Source organism: Zootoca vivipara, chromosome 10, assembly GCF_963506605.1.
Source record: "Zootoca vivipara chromosome 10, rZooViv1.1, whole genome shotgun sequence".
In the NCBI taxonomy this organism is placed as follows: domain Eukaryota; kingdom Metazoa; phylum Chordata; class Lepidosauria; order Squamata; family Lacertidae; genus Zootoca; species Zootoca vivipara.
In genome coordinates, this window is record NC_083285.1 from 1,471,125 (window position 1) to 1,486,829 (window position 15,705).

Here is a 15,705-nt window from a genome sequence, read left to right on the forward strand (position 1 = left end):
CCGAACTGTTCGCAAACCGAGGTGGTCGTAACCCGAGGTACGACTGTAGTTCTAGGAGCATAGCTCTTTGAGCCCACCACCACTCAACCCCTGCTCAACTATGAGCCAGGAAGGAAATTTAGTTGTAGCCAAGAGTGTTTTGTTACAAAACTGCACATGGTAGAAAACAGGGGAAACAAAAGGCAGGGAGGGAGGAGAACCCTATCACACTGGGATCTATAGTACAGGTATCTCTGCATATTTAGTGATTGGCGTATCCTTGCCACAGAATCAACAAGCAGTGCTTTTCATTTATTGGTTTTATTAAAGATCTCGAGGGACACCAAGATGCTTTCAGCAGCTGCTGTTGCTATTTCTTAGGGGCTTAATCCTGTGAAGTATCTTATGCTATTGTAGTGCAGTGCCTAAGACAGGGGTCCCCAAACTAAGGCCCGGGGGCCGGATGCGGCCCAATCACCTTCTAAATCCGGCCCGCGGACGGCCCAGGAATCAGCATGTTTTTACATGAGTAGAATGTGTGCTTTTATTTAAAATGTATCTCTGGGTTATTTGTGGGGCATAGGAATTTGTTCATATTTTTTTTCAAAATATAGTCCGGCCCCCCACAAGGTCTGAGGGACAGTGGACCGGCCCCCTGCTGAAAAAGTTTGCTGACCCCTGGCCTGAGAGATTGAGCTGTGAGCTAGGAAGTCCCTCCTCCCTGCCATGAATTCAGAAAGTGGCCCTAGACAAGCCATTTTCTTTGAGTCTAAAATCCCACCCTCACCACCACCACCTGTTCCAATCTGCCTTACAGTTGTTGTAAGGGGGGCTATTATTAATTATATAATTTTATTATTAATTATATAATTATATAATTATATATAATACTAGCTGGCCCTGCCACGCATTGCTGTGGGTTATCCCTGTGGCTGCCCCCACCCTGTGACGATCCATGACGCGTTGCTGTGCCTGACTCAGGTTCCTTGTTTCCCAGGAAAGGGGGAGAATGTGTACGTTCCCCCCAGACTACGGTATGTGGTTTTTTCCCTTTCCCCCTTGTTGTGTCACATCCCTGTGATTCCTCCCATCCTGTCGCAACCCATGAGGTATCCCGTTCCCCCCCCCCGGGCTATGTGTTTTTTCTACCCCCACCCCCTTTGTTGTGTCTCATCCCTGTGATTACTCCCATGAGGTATTTTGTCCCACCTCCCCCCACCCCGGGGGGTCATCCCTGTAACTCCCTCCACCCTGTCTCAACCCATGAGCTATTCGGGCCCCTCCTCCCCCCACCCCCCACCCACTCGGGATATTCTATAAAGTTGAGCTGAGGCCTAGTCTGTAAGCTGTAAAGTGGAGCCGAGGCCTAGTCTGTAAAGTAGAGCCAAGGCCTAGGCTGTAGGCTGTAAAGTAGAGGTGAGGCCTAGTCTGTCGGCCTTGGCTTGGGCTAGTATGTAAATGCAAGCTGAGGCCTCCGCCCTATATCTCCATTCCTTGGCCCTGGCCTGACTCTGTGGGTTTTTGCGGATGAGGGTTTGGGCTAGTTGTGTTGCTTGTTGTGTGAGCGTTTGCGGGGGGGGGTGTTTGGGTTGCAGCCTGTGGCTGTGGGCTGTGGTGTCCTGTGGCTGTGGCTATGGGTTTAGCCATTTCCCTTTGTCTGGTAATGGCCGTCTTGGTGGTTTCCGTCCTTGGGCTTTGGGGGTGGAATGGCCGTTGTGGCTTTGGCAGGGGGGGGGGATGTCAAGGTAGGGCCTGGATCTTGGGGTGGGTGTGGCGGTGTCAGGGTCTGTCCTTGGGCTTTGGGTGTGGAATGGCCATTTTGGCGGTTGTTGGCTGTGGTTGATGACGTAACGATTTGGCCCCGCCCTTGGAGATCTGCCTTTCTGTTGGATGCTGCTGGAGTCTTCAGAGCTTTTGCTGGTGATGTCTAATTTGGGTGCCACTTTTTTTGTGTGTTTAATCATTATTTTAGGTATGAAAGGTGTGGTTTTTGTGTGTGGGGGGGATTATGCCAGGTCCCTCCATGATGGGGATGGACCGTTGTGTCCTAATTTGATGCAATTCGGTTCAGCGGTTACGGAGGAAGGGTGTTACATCCGCGCACACAGTGTGAACATTTATATATATATATAGAGAGAGAGAGAGAGAGAGATTTATCTTTAATATTTTTAATATATTATATAATATATTATATATGTTATTCTTTATTTTCATATATATATATATATATATATATATATATATATATATATGTTTATATAATATAATAAAAATTAATATAAGGGGTGGGTGTGCTTTGAACCTTCTAAAGCATAGTATGCTAAAGTTAAGTGACGATGGAGATTAGCTGAGCCTCTGTGGTGTAGTGGCTGGACACCAGTTTGATTTTTGGTATGTTTATTTGGAACCAAGTCCTACTGTGGTCAGTTAGATTTACTCCTGGGTTAAGCATGTGTAAGATTGCATATTGAGCTGCAAATCAGGAAGTGCTTCACACTCTGAACACAGGTGGCACTGTGAGTTAAACCACAGAGCCTAGGGCTTGCCGATCAGAAGGTCGGTGGTTCAAATCCCCGCGACGGAGTGAATTCCCATTGCTCGGTCCCAGCTCATGCCAACCTAGCATTTCGAAAGCACCTCAAAGTGCAAGTAGATAAACAGCGGGAAGGTAAACGGCGTTTCCGTGCGCTGCTCTGGTTCTCCAGAAGCGGCTTTGTCATGCTGGCCACATGACCCGGAAGCTGTACGCCGGCTCCCTCGGCCAGTAACGCGAGATTAGCGCCACAACCCCAGAGTCATCCACGACTGGACCTAATGGTCAGGGGTCCCTTTACCTTTATAGTAAGGCACTATCAAAGTGCTAATTCTTATTTCCCATAGGCCTTGCTAGGACTCTGTGTCAACTGGCTGTGCCCCAGAATGTGTAATACTATATTAAATATAACATTCATCTATGTACTTTGTTCTACAGTGCTATTGACTTTGGTCACTTCAGCTAAGTTTTACAGAGGAGTGGGCAAATTTTGGAATACAGAATTCTGTCTTTGACAAGGACAGAAGACCTACGATTCCTGCTACCTCTATTGGTTCTGTTTCTGCAACTTGCCATGTATGCTATAAATCAGGGTGGGGAATCTGTGGCCCTCCAGATGTTGCTGATGTTGTGCTCCTGTGCTCAGGTCTGGCCCTAGAGTGAGGCAGAGTAAAGCAGCAGCCTCAGGCAGCAGATGCTGAGGTTTACTCTGAGGCAGATGCTGCTCTACTCTGCCTCATTGTAGGGCCAGACCTGAGCACAAGAGCAATATCAGCAACATCTGGAGGGCCACATGTTCCCCACCCTGATTTATAGCATACATGGCAAGTTGCAGAAACAGAACCAATAGAGGTAGCAGGAATCGTAGGTCTTCTGTCCTCAGGCGGCAGGTGCTGAGGTGCGGGGAATGGACAGAGCTGTGAGTGCCCTGTGGCCTGTCCAGTAGGCAGCTAGACTGCTGCCCTTGAGTGCAGTGGAAGATTTTGTCCTTTCACCAGTACTGGAGTAAGATTCAACCATCAGTCCAATTGGTTTCTGTATGTATCTTGGGGGAGGCTGCCATCTTGCCCTCGGCCTCAGGCAGCAAAATGTCTTGAGCCAGGCCTGCTTATCCCACCTCATTCCAGCCTGGTGAAAACTATAGGAGAAAAAAACTGTGAGATGTGGCTTGATAAGGATCTCCTTTACTCAAAGCGATCAATTGTGTGAGGCTACAGTGACTGCTTCTACCACTGGGCTCAGCTGACAAAGGATTATCAGACTGCATTCATGCAGCTGATCAAGAGGAGAGCCTGTAGTCCAAGCACATACACTCCATTTAGGGACTTGTGTGTATATGCAGGCTTAGATGCTGGTGCCAGTTCTTCTGCCTGTGCAACATAATTGGTTATTTACAGAAGGATCTGGATTGCAGCAGAGTTGTAGCTACCAGGCATTGCCAGGTGCAGAGCACAATGCAGCAATATCTGAATTTGTATGGAGCCTGGCTCAGCTGGCCTTCGTCAGGAGCTCTAGCTGCATGTTGTCACTGTGCACGTGGCTTTTGAAGTCATCACTGAACTCTTTCAAGAGACACAACAAGCTTCCTCCTGTTTGCATCTTCTGTATCTTTCCTTTGTTTGTATCTTTCCAACCTAATGCATTCTAGCTGAGCATGTGTTTTTCTTCTTTTCTTTGCAGCCAAAGCTTTTGGCCAAGGAGCTGCTAGACCTGGTGGCATCACATTTCAACCTGAAAGAGAAGGAATACTTCGGAATTGCCTTCACAGATGAGACGTAAGTGTTTCAGGATCAGAACACAAAGGTTCCTAATTCTTGGAAGAAATGAGCAAGACCTTCAATGTGAGGTTCCGCAGGGCTCAATCCTATCCCCCGTTGTTTAAAATCTACATGAAACCGCTGGGTGGGGTTATCCGGAAGTTTGGAGTATGTTGTCAGCAGAATGCTGATGACACTCAGCTCTATTTCTCCTTCGCATCTGCAGGTGAGGCAGTGGAAATGCTGGACCAGTATCTTGACTCAGTAATGGACTGGATGAGAGCCAACAGACTGAAGCTCAATCCAGATAAGACTGAGGCACTGTTAGTGGGTGGTTCCCTAGATCAGATGGGTGAGAGGTCGCCTGCTCTTGGTGGGGTTACACTTCCCCTGAAGGAGCAGGTTCGTAGCCTGGGGGTCCTCCTGGATCCTTTGCTGTTGCTTGAGGCTCAGGTGACCTCAGTGGCCCGGAGTGCCTTGCATCAACTTCGGCTAGTGGCCCAGCTATGCCCCTATCTGCATAGGGATAGCCTAACTACTGTTGCCCATGCTCTGGTAACCTCAAGGTTAGATTACTGCAAAGCGTTATACATAGGGCTGTCTCTGAAGTTGGTTCGAAACTTCTGCTGGTGCAGAATTCAGTGGCCCGGTTGCTCAGCAGAGTAAGACGGTTTGAGCATATTACACCGATCCTGGTCCAACTGCACTGGCTACCAATTAGTTTCCGGGCCCAATTCAAAGTGCTGGTTTTGACCTATAAAGCCTTAAACGGCTCAGGACCGCAATACCTCAAGGACTGCCTCTTCCCATATGAACCGACTCGGACCCTGAGATCATCCTCTGAGGTCCTCCTCCATGTGCCTCTTCCTTGAGAGGTCTGGAGGGTGGCAACACAAGAACGGACCTTCTCAGCAGTGGCTCCCCGTCTGTGGAATGCTGTCCTCAGGAAGGTTTGCCTGGTACCTTCATCATACACCTTTAGGCACCAGGCAAAAACATTCCTTTTTAACCAGGCATTTGGTTGATCCAATTTATATCCTATGCCCTTTTAAAATGTGTGGGGGTTTTTTTGGGGGGGGGGGCGCGATTGGGTTGTTGTTTTTATTTGTATTAGGTATTTTGTGATTTTATATCTTGATTTTATTCTTTGAACCACCCTGAGACCTCCCTGTATAGGGCAGTATAGAAATTCAATTGATGATGATGATGATGATGAGAGAAGGGCAGGTAGCCCCCCCTCCTAAGACAAGAGCAGCTCTGTCACCTGAAGACTTCTGCCCACCTTGTTGTTGGTCCTTGCTATCTTACAGCAAGTCTGATTTCTGATTTCTATAGACACTGTTCAAAGTGTCCCTGCAACCATGAGGTATAGAAACCTGACACAATTTATTGAAGTCCTGTGTTCCTTTAAATTTTACTGCAAGCAGGTGGATAAATGATGATATTGTAGAAGTTGTAATCATGTGCACCCAGAGACTGCCAGGTGAAACTGAAATACAAATTGTTGCGTCAAGAAAAAAGGAAACCTGCTTCCTGTTTCCATCTGTTTTTTACATGGAACTGTAACTACCTTTAGAATGTAAGGTTCTTAAGAGGACAGAATCTAGTTAACCATTTATCATGCAGTGACTAGAACAAAAGGAGCCCAGGAGATGCTGGGAAATAATCAATATTCAATTAGTATCTTCAAAATGTTTAACCAATTTATCTCCATGGTAAAATATCACAGTCTTCTCAGGTAAAGTCCACCAAGAACAGCTCCAGCATAGCTGGCATTAAGAAAGAACGTTACATATATTTTTTGTATGGAGAAACTCTTTTAGGAGCTGTGGACTGGGAAGTGGTCAAATTGGCTTCTAAATGGTTTATAACTACAAAAGCAATTACAAAAATATAAACAAATGTAATTAAAATACACAATGAACAAGCCAATTAAAACAACCCCAAAATAAAAACAGTTATAACAGTAACTAAAACAAAGTAGGGGGTTCAGGTTGAGGTTAAGAGATCAAAGGAATACCTATGTAAATAGATGCCTCTTAAAAACCCTGTGGGAGGCAGTGGAAGACAGGAGTGCCTGGCATGCTCTGGTCCATGGGGTCACAAAGAGTTGGACACCACAGTGGTGTTATCAGTGAAAAGGCCCATCTGCCTGTTAACATAAGTCAATAATCCTCAGGTTGTAGCAAGAGTAACTGGGTTCCATTTGTTCATCTTAATGTCTTTACCAGGCAGTGGAGGGGAAGATGGTCTTTCAAGTCACATGGTCCAGAGTTTAATATTATCTATCATCTATCTATCTATCTATCTATCTATTTATCTATCTACCATCTATCATTTGCTGCACATGTGACTGGGTTGCCCCAGCTACTCTGGGCAGCTTCCAACAAATTGAAACACAACACTGCTTTATATGTACCGTAAGTAAAAGGTAAAGGGACCCCTGAATGTTAGGTCCAGTTGCAGACAACTCTGGGGTTGCAGCGCTCATCTCGCTTTACTGGCTGAGGGAGCCAGCGTACAGCTTCCAGGTCATGTGGTACCTATTTATGCGGTACCTATTTATGCGGTACCTATTTATCTACTTGTACTTTGACATGCTTTAGAACTGCTAGGTTGACAAGAGCTGGGACCGAGCAACGGGAGCTCACCCCATCGCAGGGATTCGAACTGCCGACCTTCTGATCGGCAAACCCTAGGCTCTGTGGTTTAATAGGTAGCAAGTGCCAATTCCTTAGGACTGGTTGCCCTGCAGGATATGTGTCAGATAAGGGGCATCATTCACCAACAGAGCTAAGTCATTCTGCACTAGCTGAAGCCTCTGGGCCAGCTGCAGGGAAAGCTTCACAAAGGTCGCATTACAGTAAGATAAACATGAGGTTACCAACACATGACTCACAGTTGACAAGTCACATCTGTCCAGCTGGTGATGGGGCCTTTGCTGTGGAGGCCACTTGGGTCTCTGTGGGCAAAGATGTTTCCAGGATCACCCCTCAGGGGCACCCCTGCTCCCTCAGAAGGAGTGCAGCTCTCTAGAAAAGGCTACCTCCACAAGCAAAATTGCTCTCAATGAAAAATGCTCCATGGACCTCTCTGTCAAAATAATGTGGTATTTTTAATTAAAATATTAATCAATGGTCCACCCAGGCCTTTTTTTCAGCTGGGACTTGCCAGAACTCATTTCCGGCACCTCTCAGGTGGGCGCCATTGCTATTATAAAGGACAAGAGAGGCGTTCATGGTGAGTTCTGGCACCTCGTTTTCTAGAAAAATAACACTGGATCCACCAAATAGTTTTTATTTAAAAAACAAATCTGAACCCATTGAGAACCTAGATAAAACCCACTTTTACTGGTACAGGTTGAGTGTTTAAACAAAGGGGGAGGCTTGTGAGAGCAGCCCTAAACTATGTAGTATGAAAGTAATTCTTTTACTGCGGAGGAAAATCTCTACAGGTGTAATTTATTTAGAAATGATTTGTACTGGAGATTTCCATTCATTAGTTGTGCTGCCTCATGACAACCTGAATGGAAAATCAATGGGAACAACCTTTGTGTTGGTGACTTAATAGCTCCTTTTGGTGATATCGGGTCATTACTTCATACTGCGTGACCAGAATGAGATTGCCATGCTATAAAAGTGAAAAGAAGAATGTTCATGTTTGAAAGATCTTAGAAACATTTCACAGTATTAACCATCACCTTTAGGGTCAGGCTATATCCAAAAGATGTAGTGATGTATGGAAGTGAGAGCTGGACCATAAAGAAGGCTGATCGCCGAAGAATTGATGCTTTTGAATTGTGGTGCTGGAGGAGACTCTTGAGAGTCCCATGGACTGCAAGAAGATCAAACCTATCCATTCTTAAGGAAATCAGCCCTGAGTGCTCACTGGAAGGACAGATCGTGAAGCTGAGGCTCCAATACTTTGGCAACCTCATGAGAAGAGAAGAATCCTTGGAAAAGACCCTGATGTTGGGAAAGATTGAGGGCACTAGGAGAAGAGGACGACAGGGGACGAGATGGTTGGACAGTGTTCTCGAAGCTACGAACATGAGTTTGACCAAACTGCGGGAGGCAGTGCAAGACAGGAGTGCCTGGCGTGCTATGGTCCATGGGGTCACGAAGAGTCAGACACGACTAAACGACTAAACAACAACAACAACTTATCCAAAAGAAGTATGCAACAGGTTGTGGGGGAGGGAAATTCTGCTCCTCTGCAAATTCAGGTTGTGCAGTATCATGCTTTGTCCAGGCTTGCCAGGTCATTATGCAGAGCCTGCTGGGAATGAGTTGCAGCAGCCGACCATCCGGCACTGGAAACAGAGACAGTAGCGCAGGGTTGAGGGACGTGTAGCCTCTCCAAAGTTTGCTAGGCTACAACCTCTATCATCTTTGACTATGGACCATGCTGGGCTGGCTAGGGTTGAGAGGAGTTGGAGCACAACAACATTTGGAGGTCCACACGCTCCCCAGAGCTGAGGTAGCAGGGCTGGGATAAGGTTGCATGGGACCTGGGAGGGCCTAATGACTGCCCAAACTCCCCCCTCATCACCATCTAAAGAAAGGTGTTGTCTATTGTGTGGCACCATTGAGCATCCTCTGTATTCTGTGGCTTCTGCAGTGAGCGTCTCAAGGAAAACAAATAACCTTGGAGGGGCTGGGGACCCTAGTGAGGCTTCTCTCTCAAAGGCCTGGCCTGCTCTTCATAAAGCCATTCTCCTTCTCAGTGGTCTTCAGAGAGTTCCTGGTATGCATGGGTGTTATGCCGGTTCCAAGTTATCATCATAGACTATGCTATGAGGGACTTTCAGGACTAGATCACAACCATTGGAAATTAAGGCAAATGTTGTCATTTTTAAACAAGGGGCATTTCACTCTCCTTTTCTGTACTGGCAATATTAACAACACCTTTCAAAGTGAAGTAACCTTTACAGTTTTACATATAAACTACCATATTTATTTGCGGTAAGTTGGGGTTGCATATGGATAATGTTTAATATTCCACTTTCTGTTAAAGTAAGAGTGTGTCTGTGCCACAGATGTGCCCAGATAAGTAAGAACAAATTGGCTATGTTCCTGTGCGCTCCACTTCTGCAGGAGGTACTTGTGAATATGTTGGTGGTGTTTTTGAAGTTAAGTCTGCCTCAGAAATTTTTAAAAAAACTACCCCATAATCATAAAAAGAGAAGATGCTACAAGAGAGTTAAAATGCACTAATATCTAAAAGAATGCATCATGATGGCAGACAGAGGTGACAACATAAACCTCTAAACTCAGAAACCAAAGAGCAAGGGTTACAACGGAAGGGGCCTGATGTGGGCACAGCCATCTTCTTCCCTGCCGCCTGGCTAAAAGAGGTGTCCCAAACGTATCCATTGCACTGATGGGATTGTTGGGAATTCACTTCCACCTTAAGGACAGGCATGTAGCTGTTGCATGTCATATGTCTGTCTGCACTTCCGTTATATATAGCTATTGTTCTTTTGCTCTGCTGTACTGATGAAGAAGGAGAGGACGTGTTTTTCTCTCTCCTGAGATATGCTTAATACCGTAAACGCCTGTAAATATGCCAACAGGTCTCTCTCTCTCTCTCTCAGCTCAAGCTGTGTGAACTCTGCAACAGCGTACCTAGGCGCTCAGAGTCTAGGTCGATATCAGCTGGCTGCACCGGAGGGTGAGACACCCGGCAGGCCAGCCGGCAAGGGGGGCACGGAGCCCTGCCGTCTCCATGGTGTTTGCCAACAGGGATCTCCCCACCAGAACTTCTTTGTTTCCATGACTGCGTGTTGTTAATAGCCTGGCAATGAGAAGGTTCCCCATGATCCATGGGCTAGAAATAATTAATTGTCCTCCATTTGCAATACAGAAAATATGCAAAGGAATAGTCTTTCTACCCGGTAAATGCCATGAGGTATACCAGTAAATGCAAGAGAATAAATTGGGTTGGAGTCAGTGGTGTGAGAGAGGCATTCTCACTTGCTGCTTTTGTCCCACTATGCTCTTTGGTCAAGCAGCTTTTGCTAGTTATCGGGACACTCTGTGAACAGAAAAAGATGGTGGGAAGGGTCAATGCAAAGATGCCTCTGTAAGGAGACCAAAAGCCATCACCCTCTGAGACTCCCCAACTTCTGTGATCACCAGGCAGAACCCATTAGTCTTTACAAGGGAAAATGGTGTAAAGCAAACTGAGAGCAGCTTGAAGTAACTACAGTGTGTGTGTGTGTGTGTGTGTGTGAGAGAGAGAGAGAGAGAGAGAGAGAGAGAGAGAGAGAGAGAGAGGAGAGGGAGAGGGAGAGGGAGAGGGAGAGGGAGAGAGAGAAGCAGCTGTGTTTTTGAAAGCTCTTGAAAGGCAGCTTGGCAGGCTCTATTTGCAAGGCCGTTTCAGACATACTGGGTGGCAAATAAAATATCTGAGACATTGTTTGGCTATGTTTTAGCCTGCAGTGAAATAGTACAGACCTTGTATAAACTCCTAGCAGCAGTGACTTTTAATGGAAAGCCTGGCAGACTTTCCATTATATAGTCACACCAAGGGTGGCAAGGCTGCAATAAAGGGCAAAAGTGATGATCTTTTTGGTTCTGCCTCTTTGCATTGTACATCTCCAGTCCTCACTTTGACAAGGTGAGCTTTATATGTTAAACATTTAAGCCTGAAGTGATACCCCTACCATCCCCACAGCAATGTTGTATGTATTCTTCAAATGCAGTAAGTGAGAGAAGCTGCTTTCTCGGCTGCATTATTATATCTAGTCTCAGTCAAAATAGGCAGGAGGAAGAAGCCTCTTGTTTCACTTCCATCCCTTTGTCTCTTACCTTCATCAGGGGCCACCTGAACTGGCTTCAGCTGGACCGTAGGGTGCTGGAACATGACTTCCCCAAAAAGTCGGGACCGGTTGTTTTGTACTTTTGCGTCAGGTGAGTATATGTTTCAGCATCTCTCAGAATGTACCACAGCATGTTTTTGCATTTTTGTTCTTGTAGTAAGTTCAGAGTTGGTGTTGTTTAGAAAGGGTAAGGACCCAGAAAGTCCCCATTGCAGAAAATCACTGGAGCACAGAATGGGGAAGGGCCACAGCTCTATGGTAGGGCATGTGCCTTGCATGTTTAAGGTCCCACATTAAATCCCCAGCATGGAGACAGAACAACAGCAGCTGCCCAAGAAATGAGCTGCTGGTCAGTGTAGGCAGACTAACTGGACTGACTCAGAATAAGATAGCTTCCTACGCTGCTGCAAGTTTGAGGCTGCAAAAGGGCATTTCACCAAGCATAAAGTCTTGTGCTGGCTGCCAGGGAGAACCCAGGTGTTGGTACTGAGGTACGTAGCTCTGAACAACAGGGCAACTCGAACTTCAAAATGGTTGGGATACATCCTGAGGACCTCCTCAGTGGCAGCTTCCCAATTGCGGAAGTCCCTTCCCAGGGAAGTATCTTTGTCTCCACGTTGACCACTTTGGGCATCAACTGAAGGTTTGTGCTGGCTTTGGGAACATAAATGGATTCCATAGTTTTAGTATCATTGTCTGCTGCATTATGTCATTTGGTTTTTAGATACATAGTTGTGGATGTTTGTGGTGGTTGCATTTTACTGTGTTGTGAACTGCCCTGGGAGGAAGGGTGGCTCAGATGGTTGCAAGGTTCATGTTCAAATCTCACCTCAAACTCTTTAGATGGCTTTAGACAAGCTGAGATTCCCTTCACTGAACATCCTCCTATTTGATGGGCAATGATTTTGGTTTATCTTACTGGCTTATATACCGGATTTGGGTATTTTCACTTAGAGCAGAGAGGGAGAGTATAAATATGAAAAATAAATATAATGAGTTGTATGTTTGTAGTATTTATTTGTATAATATTTATAATCTTTTAATATCAGTAAGGATGGTTGAAGTAATATGTGTGAAAGCTACAACTGCCAGGATTCTAAGAGGGAAGACATAAATAGTTAAATGAGAATATATGTTTGTGCACGTATCATATGTGGAAATACCTCAACTCCTAATTTATATCTCTCCTTCCACAGTTCATAACTGCATAGTCATTCCTCTGTTATACCCAGCGCCGTCTTAAGCGCTCCCGGCGCCGTGGTGTGCCGGATCCTCCGGCGCCCGCCGGATCCCTCCGGCGCCCGCCGGATCCCTCCGGCGCCCTCCCACCCCGTTTCCCAGTGCGGCGGGCGGGTGGGCGCCACGCGCAGCGCGGGTGCAACCGGCGCTGCTGCGCGGCAGGCGGGGGGGCAGGCGCAGCTGCGCGGCGGACCGGTCGGCCAGCGGGTGGGCGCAGCTCGTGGCGCCCTCCTGGCGGGCCGGCGCCATGGTGCCCTGCGCCACCCAGCCTGCACGTAGGGCCGGGCCTGGTTATACCGCAGAGGGATGCACAGGAAGTTATGAACTTTAGAAAAGGAGATATGAATTAGGAGTTGAAGGCTGAATGGTGTTTAATTATGAAAATATCATTTTTGATATACTGACCATCAGAGACATGTATCTTTATGAACATACATAAGCCCCAAACCCAAACAATTTTTGCAGTCTAACCCAAACAAGGAGAATAACATATTAGGGAAGCAGGAAGGAAAGTCTCCATGATAAAGTAAGTGTTATTTGCAGACTTCCGGCAGAGCACTCTCACGGAGCAGGTCAGGGAATTTTGCTCTCGAGCATGTCCGCTCACAGCAAGGGATGGGAGGGGTCAAATTGGCGAAATGGACCCCCCCACAAAAGATCTGACCCCCTCCCCACAGTTCAAACCTGAGGAACCAAGCAGCGCAAAAAAGGGGGGTCTTTCCGTTTCTGGCACCAAAAGGTGGAGGAAGAAGAAGAGGATCTCTGCGCTTGGAAGAAGGGGCCATTCCAGCTGTGAGACGCCGTGAGGACCTGGTGAGTTGTGCCGAATTCTCCGTATTGAAAAGCTACGAGCCCACAACCTCGTAAAACGTAAACGATAAGGAAAGCAAGAAATGTATTAAGAGGTCGGGGGAAAGACTAAAGGATATGCGAAAAGCTAAAGGCGGCTAAAAGTAACGTAAGATATTACCGGAGCTCCGTGCCAAATCAACGAGCTGACGTGTAGGCATAAACTTTATATCCGAAACAGTGAATGGAAAAGTGCATGTGTGCAGATTCCCAAAAAGCCGAGGTGACTGAAGACTCTTGTCTAAAGTGAAAAGTGGTCTGTGGGGGGAGTAATATCCTGCGGTGGTTATAGGATATTACCGCTTTAGGTGAAAAAGGAAAGAAGACAAAAAAAGAACCCAAAAGTTAAAATAAAACCCTGAAAAAATGAGGCTAAATTAAGGAACTGCAGTCAGTGGACTCAGCGGTGAGAGGACGACAGGGAGAGAAGAGAAGAGAATAGGAGGAAACAGGAATACGAGGGAACGCACGTGGAACAGGGAGAGAAGAGGAGGAATCAAGAATACGGGGGAACGCACGAGGAGAGAAAAGAAGGAGAGGAACTGCATTTTAAACAAAGAGAAAATGGTGATGCCTAAAACTTAAAGTCAGCTTCCTCCTTCTTGTTCAGCGGTAGTGGAAATACAAGTACCATAGAATTAACAGAGCTCCCTATAGGAAGAGAAGGATACAGCGCCATCTAGAGCTGAAAAGGAGAATCGTTTAGCAATAACGGAAATTAAAGCACTATAAAGACTACAGACAGAACTCCCTATAGGAAAAGAAAGACACAGTGCCACCCAGCGTCCAAAGGAGAAATTGCAGGATCCAAAAGAAAGAGGGAAAGATAAGTTATATCAATAAGGACAAGTACTAAAAATAGAAGTGAATCAAACAGATATTACTTAATGGAATTAAATCAATGGAATTTTATATGAATTTTTAAGAAATTAAGAAATTATACTGTGTAAGTTAAATAATTGTAGTAGATCTATTGAATTTATTGTATGTAATTGAAATTATTGAATTAAGAGATGCAAGTTTTTTAGTTACCCTGTTTTCCCAAACCCCCAGGAATTAATTTAGAAGGGAATGATTAGAAGATGTAAGATTGATATAAAATTGTGATTGATTGTATATATAGGGAAATAAGTATGGCAGCTAACAAAAAAGGTCAATCTCAGATGACAATACCCGTGATGGCGGCAAGAAGACAATTGGTGGCGGAACTGGATCCCAATGCGGATATCAGAGAGTTAATAATAAATATGAATAAATCAATTAATGAAAAACTGGACAATATGGGTCTCAAGATTGAACAGAACTCTAAGTTAATTATGGAACTGTCAAGCCAAATGAAAGATCTTACAATTAAGAACATGGAGACAGAAAAAGCTGTGGTGGAACTAAAAACAAAAATGAGTAAACATGAAGACACCTGTAAAGATGCAACAAAAAAATTTCAACAGGAGAATAAAGATCTGAGGAAAAGCCAAGAGATTATAAATCTGGAAATGAACGAGATGAGGAGAATGCAGGAAAAAATACTGGACCAGATAGCAATGCAGGAGATGTACCATAGAGAACTGATTTTGAGATTATGGGGTGTCCCTGAGACACACAATGAAGACATCATAAGCAAATTAATAAAAGAAATATCCAAAGGGCTGAACGTGAAAGAAGAAGATCTACTTTTAGATGTAGATAAAATTTTCAGAATGAGACCAGATGTGAAAAAACGTTTTAACGGTCTAGGAGACTGTCTGGTATTCTTAAATTCAAGATTGCTAAAAAATAAAATCTTACAAAAAAGAAGGTTGATTATTGATGGACATAATGTATTGATTTATAAAGAAATTCCAAAATAAAAGAGAGGAAATTACAAAGTTCTGACAGATAGTTTGAAGGCAAAAGGTATTATGTTTAAATGGCTGTTTCCAGAAGGGTTGTCATTTACATTTAAAGATAGTAAAAAGAGCATAAGATCAGTGGATAAGATGGAGAAATTTAAGAGAACATACAAAAAGGATCTAGGAGGGGAGGGAAACCAAGAGAGAGAAGAAGAACAGAGAGGAGCAGAGGGAGGGATAGACAGTTTGATAGCAGTGACGTGAATACACAGTACCTGGAGTACTGTGTCCAGTTCTGGGCACCACAGTTCAAGAAGGATACTGACAAGCTGGAACGTGTCCAGAAGAGGGCAACCAAAATGGTCAAAGGCCTGGAAACGATGCCTTATGAGGAACAACTTAGGGAGCTGGGTATGTTTAGCCTGGAGAAGAGAAGGTTAAGGGGTGATATGATAACCATGTTCAAATATATAAAAGGATGTCATATAGAGGAGGGAGAAAGGTTGTTTTCTGCTGCTCCAGAGAAGCGGACACGGAGCAACGGATTCAAACTACAAGAAAGAAAATTCCACCTAAACATTAGGAAGAACTTCCTGACAGTAAGAGCTGTTCGGCAGTGGAATTTGCTGCCAAGGAGTGTGGTGGAGTCTCCTTCTTTGGAGGTCTTTAAGCAGAGGCTTGACAGCCATCTGTCAG

General features: G+C 45.3%; 1 protein-coding gene across 9 annotated transcripts in view; it reads left to right on the plus strand.

Moving 5' to 3' along the window:
• FRMD4A (FERM domain containing 4A) overlaps positions 1-15,705 on the plus strand; it is a 413,482-nt gene that overhangs the window by 270,046 nt on the left and 127,731 nt on the right. For all 9 annotated transcript variants that reach the window (XM_060279477.1, XM_035127381.2, XM_035127379.2 and 6 more), the window contains exons 3-4: positions 4,193-4,287; positions 11,091-11,183. In XM_060279477.1, coding sequence (XP_060135460.1) covers positions 4,193-4,287; positions 11,091-11,183 — 188 coding nt within the window. The remainder of the gene's footprint in view (positions 1-4,192; positions 4,288-11,090; positions 11,184-15,705) is intronic.